At 56.3% G+C, this 5,671-nt stretch overlaps 1 protein-coding gene across 1 annotated transcript in view; it reads right to left on the bottom strand.

Moving 5' to 3' along the window:
- Positions 1 to 570: 570 nt before the first annotated feature.
- Positions 571 to 5,671, bottom strand: part of LOC115281704 (ATP-dependent RNA helicase DBP5-like) — a 12,296-nt gene continuing 7,195 nt past the window's right edge. The window contains exons 6-11 of the mRNA XM_029927124.1: positions 5,522 to 5,670; positions 3,196 to 3,268; positions 2,367 to 2,433; positions 1,939 to 2,001; positions 1,231 to 1,363; positions 571 to 1,014 (exon numbers count right to left, since the gene is read on the bottom strand). Of these exons, the coding sequence (XP_029782984.1) occupies positions 602 to 1,014; positions 1,231 to 1,363; positions 1,939 to 2,001; positions 2,367 to 2,433; positions 3,196 to 3,268; positions 5,522 to 5,670 (898 nt within the window). The 3' untranslated portion in view covers positions 571 to 601. The remainder of the gene's footprint in view (positions 1,015 to 1,230; positions 1,364 to 1,938; positions 2,002 to 2,366; positions 2,434 to 3,195; positions 3,269 to 5,521; position 5,671) is intronic.

Below are 5,671 nucleotides of genomic sequence, written 5' to 3'. Positions count from 1 at the left end.
AACACCTCAGCTGCATCTTTACTAGACGTGCGGGAGATGGGCTTGCGCAGCACACACTGGGCAGAACTCCTCCTATGGCTCCGTGGAAACTTCCCGAGGGAAGAGTAAGACCCCCTCTCACTGTTCGTATGTGAATCTTAAATTCAAACCTTCTCTGGAAGGTGGCCGACCCCTGGGCTGTCCCGCCCGCCTCACGGGAGCGTCACGTGGGAGCCTAGGAAAACCCAGCCCCGGGCCCCAGCCCAAACCCGCGACGCCCGAGCTCTCGGTCCTGGGACCAGCACGAAGACTTCTGTGCAGCTTCAGGGCCACCTGCCCATCCCTTTCCTGGCCGCCACGACCTGCCTGGCCTGCGTTCCAAAGGGAACCAATCTTCCGTTTTCGCCGTAAGCACAGTGAAGACCCTGGCGCCTGGGGGGCTCAGTCGGATGAGTGTCCGACTTGGGCTCAGGTCATGATCTCAGGGTTCGTGGGTTCGAGCCCCACGTCAGGCTCTGTGCTGATGGCTCAGAGCCTGGAGCTGCTTTGGATTCTGTGTCTCCCCCTCTCCCTGCCCCTCCCCTGCTTGTGCTCTGTCTCTCTCTCAAAAATAAATAAAATGCTAAAAACAAATTTCAAAAAAGGCCACCGCAGAGCCACGGTGGCTGCGCACCTTCCGCTTGGTGTTACAGAAGATGACGGCCTGAGTGATGGTCAGCGTGTCGTAGAGGTCACACAGGGTGTCGAACTTCCACTCCTCCCGCTCCACCGCCACAAAAAACTGCTTGATGCCCTCGAGGGTCAGTTCATCACGCTTCACCAGGATGCGGATGGGGTCGGTCATGAACTTGTTGGTCATCTCCAGGATCTCGTGGGGCAGCGTGGCGCTGATGAGCACCACCTGCGTGGCGGGGGGCAGGTACCGGTACACGTCGTAGATCTGCTCCTTGAACCCTTTATTCAACATCTCGTCGGCTTCGTCCAGGACCAGCATCTTGATGGCGCGCGTCCGCAAGCTTCTGCGCCGAATCATGTCTAGGAAATCACAGTCGGGAGTAATCAGACCTCAGGCCACGGGGAGAGGGCCGGCCATCCCGGCTGGTCCTCACGCACCTCGGGGGTCTCCGTCCACCTCCCGACACACCGCCCGCCGCGACCTGCGACGCGGCAGAGCAATGAAAGCGGTCCGGGGCCGTTTCAACACCGCGAACCAACGCTGCTTGCCCCACTTTTCCAGACCAAAGCGCTCACCAAAGACGCGCCCAGGGGTGCCGGCCACCACGTGCTGCCCGTAGTCCAGCTTCCTGATGTCCTCCCCCACGTTGGTGCCACCGATGCAGGCGTGGCACTGGACGTTCATGTAGTCACCCAGGGCGAGCAGGCCCTGCATTCAAACAAGGGTCACGTTGGCGGAGGGTCGGAGGCCTCGCAGCCTCCCGGAGAGAAGGCCGCGTCTCCTCCCACGGGAGACCACCCCCGAGAACTATTTACTCTGCTCTTTGCTCCCTAAGACTACAAAGAGACCCATTCTCCCCCTTCTACTCTTTCCTGTGCCAACATGAAGTCAGTTTTGCTGGTTTCTTAGGACAAAAGCAACAGGCTTCCATCACAAGATACCCCAGAAACCCAGAACATTCTAATCTTGGCCACCCACAGATAATATTCACACCTTAATGTATACCAAGTGTTTATAACGTTTTAAGTATAAAAACTAGAACTGTGTAACCAAAGCTAATTTTTTACTGAAAAAATTACAATTCTAAAACCGCAAAAAGCTAGTAGAACCACACCGGCGATGCTAGAGATGATTTAACACACGTGAGACATTCACGTAATGAAGGTCAGAAACCAAGAAACAAAATCAGAGGGAACCAAAACACTGCATTAGGTCCCACCACCCGGCCAGCCTGTTGCCACCGCACTAGAAGCAACCCTAGAAGCCGCCTCTCGCCGCCTCACCTTCTGGATCTGAACAGCCAGCTCTCTCGTCGGAGCCAAGATCAAGGCCTGGGTCTCCCGGACCTGGAAAAGCGGCGTCAGAACAGAGGAGCCTCAGCGCTCTCAGGGCAGACCGCGCCAGCTCGGGGGCAGAGCTCTGGGACGTTAGCGCCCATCAACCACCCGTCTGCCTTCCGAGGGAGGCGAAGAGCCCGGCGTGAGGCCCAGTGCGAGCCCTGCCCTCACGGCGTTTATGGGCAGGACTGCTGCCTGCAGACAAGAACGTCCACTAAACGACAAGCAGCTTACAACCATGAGTGAGCTCCCCGTTAGCGTGCAGCTAAGAATCTCTTAAAAAATTAGTGGAGTTGGTACATTTTTACAACCATCCTTTTTGAACACGGCAGTTACAGGAGAAAAGGAAGAATCTCACAAGAGCTGCCAGTTACCTGAATGTCCAAACACTGGAGGACGGAAATGCTGAAGGTGGCGGTCTTGCCGGTGCCAGACTGAGACCTGTTGGCGAAAACGCAGACTGAGGGTGCGAAACGGGCCTCCCGCCCCCACTCCCGGCACCCCCATCGGGGCGGCGGGAACCCCCGGGCAGCTCTGGGGCGCACCAACGCCTCAGCAGCCCGCGCGGCTCTGCGGGGTCACCGGGGGAGATGCAGCGGCAGGGTTGTAGCCCTGATGGGAGAGACTCCCCTACACATAAGTATAATTCTTTTCTGTAACTTGGGACTAAAACCAGCCTCCAAAAATAATTCTTCTCATAACCAAGTCTTTAAAAATAAGGCAGGGGCGCCTGGGGGGCTCAGTCGGTTAAGCGCCCGACTTCAGCTCAGGTCATGATCTCACAGTTTGTGAGTTCGAGCTCCGCGTCGGGCTCTTGCTGACAGCTTAGAGCCTGGAGCCTGTTTCAGATTCTGTGTCTCCCTCTTTCTCTGCCCCTTCCCAGCTTCTGTCTCTCTCTCGAAAATAAGTAAACACTAAAAAATATTTCACAAGCAAATAAAACTTTAAAAATAATATCATAAATAAAAACAAGGCAAATGGAGGCTAAAGGCATTAGGAGAAGAACATTATAAGCCATCCCGTCTGCCAACTGGTAAGTAAAGCTGGCTAAAAATTCGACGGCTTTCGAGAGTAATGGAGAGAAAAAGAAAACAAGACACCCTGTGGCTACAGTCAAGGGGAGGGGGACAAAGGGCCCTCCCAAGCGTTCTCTGCACCCGCTGACTGGCTAGAGCCCAACCCCGTTCTGGGCCAGGCACGTACTGAGCGATGACGTCTCTCCCTTTGATTATCTGCTTGATGGCTCGCTGCTGGATGGCCGAAGGTTTTTCAAAACCTGCAAAAAGAAACAAAGTTGTAACCATGAGAACAGAGTGTTTATAACCATAACCGGAAGCTCCTCAGGCACGGACGCCCCCGCCCCCCCAGTCCAGCCCAGGGAAGCCCTCCTCCCAGCAAGCTGCGGAGTGAACTGGGACAGCAGCGTCTTTATACTCACACGGGTCTCATTCGTGCAAAGTCTGTATTAAAAAAACACCGTTGCAGAATAGAGACCTCAGCGAGATTACCAAACCCCCCAAGAGTTAACAGCGGCGCTCCTGGAGAATGGGGGGGGGCCTCGCCCTTTACTCCAACTCCTTCCATCTATTCACAGTCACCCCCAGCGTTTCCTATTCTTGTGTCATTTTTTAAACTACAAGGAAGGAAAAGTCCAGGAGCTTGGCAGCGACCCCTCTTCCCTCTCCGCATCGGTCTGCAGGCTTCCGGGCGTCTACACTGCATTCGCTCTACCTCCTGGGTCGTTCTGTGGGGGTCGGTGCTGTGCCCCTTCCCTCTAGAGGCAGTAGCTACACCAACTACGACACCACCCCTCTACGGGACCTTAGCAAGGAACAAGGCTACTCTGGAGGAGAGAAAGTGTAATACCCAAGATTTCTTTATTGTCCCCCAAACCAGAGACCGCCAGGGAGACCGAGTCACGCATGCAAAAGCAAAGTGCTTTATTACGGGTTTAGGCTCGCCGAGGCCTAAACTCGGGCTCACAGACTTTACCGGCCTGGTGGATCCATGCTGAGAGCCCCGAACAAAGGTGGGGCAGGGCTTTGATGAGTTTGGAAAGGGGGAGTTACAGGAATCCAATTATTATTGACAGGTTTATCCAATTACAACAGTTAGAGTGTTAACCAATCACAGAGTAGACCCAGGACCCAGGACCCTCACAAGGGGTGAAACTAGCCTTAAGCAATAACTGATTACCTATAGCTTCAATTTCCAGGCCTGCCCTTAGGAATGTTAAGGGTATTACAAGGGTGGTCCCTCTTGCCTTGGGCATTGCGTGCCCTTCTATTGTCTCAAACCTGCGTCCTTACAAAAGTATTTTCCAAGTAAACAAAAGTTTCCTTAAAAAAATTTTTAATTTGGGGCAGTCTTTTAAAACAGTACAACTTCCCAACTAACAATAAACTGTAACAGATGACTTAAAACCCTCACCATGAACAAGCACGCAGCTGGGAAACTAAAAACTTTTGTGGGCACAGATGTCCTGCATGTCCGGAGGCAGGGAGGGCGGGCCGTCAGCCTCACCACCAGGCCCGGACGCGATGGCACTTCTTGCCTCCCATCCCCTGGCACCCTCTCTTTGCTGTCTAAACTGCCAGAACATCAAAGACTGCGGGGGAAAGACAGCCTGTCCCAGGCCCGAAGCACAGACGCTGATAACGCCCCTCTGCACCCTCCCCCCGCCACCGACCCCTCCCAGGCTCCCAACTGCCTCCAAGTGGATGGCTTACAGGCCCCTCCGATTCCCCGGGTCTGCCTCCCTCCGGTGCTCCTCTCCTAAGCAAACAGCAGCAACACCCACCAGTTGCTCACTACACCCAGGAACCCTCTTCCCCCTGCTGCTCACGTTCAACCCATCGCCGGACAACACCATCACCTCTCCCCCTGCCTCCTCTCCAGCCTCCCCTCACCTCCCCTCAAATTCACAGACTCCCAGAATAACCTCTGTAACTGCAAATCCGACCCCTGCTTAAAACCCTCCAATGGCTTCCCGCTGCACTTAGAAACAAAGCTCAAACTCTTCACCACCTCACACAGCACTCTGCCAAGATCTGGCCCCATCTGCCCCTCCCAAGTCGCCCCTGGGCTCCCACCACGGGAGGCTTCTCCCCGTTACTGGGACGCACGGACTCGGGACCGCAGGGTCCTGGCACCAGCTCTTCCCTGCGCCCGGTCCTCTCACAGCGGGCTCCTTAATCCAGACCGCAGCTCAAACTTCAGCCCCGCTACTCCCTGTTCCCTCCTCACAGCCTTCACCACCGCCTGAAGCAGCCTCGGCTCCAGGCATGAGCCCGCCGGGTTCACTGCCAAACCCTAAGCGCCCAAAGCCGCGCGGGGCCCTAGGACCTGCCAGGAACAAGCCCGTTACCCAACGCGTGATGGCTCCCAAGCGCCCGGAAAACTTCTCAGCCCTCGCTGGGCCCAGCACCGTGCTGCGCACCGAGGGCGACGCGCCGAGGCCTGCGACACCGACACGGCGGGGCCGCGGCACGCTGGGCCCCGGGACTCCCCCGCCCTCGCCGCCCCTGACCGTAGGCGTAGATGCCGCGCAGCAGGTCCTCCCGCAGGCCCATGGTGTCGAACGTGGGCGTCACGTCCACCTCCTCGCTGGTCTCGAATTCCACCTTGGTCATGTCCTCCTCTTTGAGCAGCCGCTTCCGCGCCGAGCCCGAGGTCGCCA

Source organism: Suricata suricatta, chromosome 17 (assembly GCF_006229205.1).
Source record: "Suricata suricatta isolate VVHF042 chromosome 17, meerkat_22Aug2017_6uvM2_HiC, whole genome shotgun sequence".
Taxonomy (NCBI): Eukaryota; Metazoa; Chordata; class Mammalia; order Carnivora; family Herpestidae; genus Suricata; species Suricata suricatta.
This window is presented reverse-complemented; position numbering and strand designations above follow the sequence as displayed.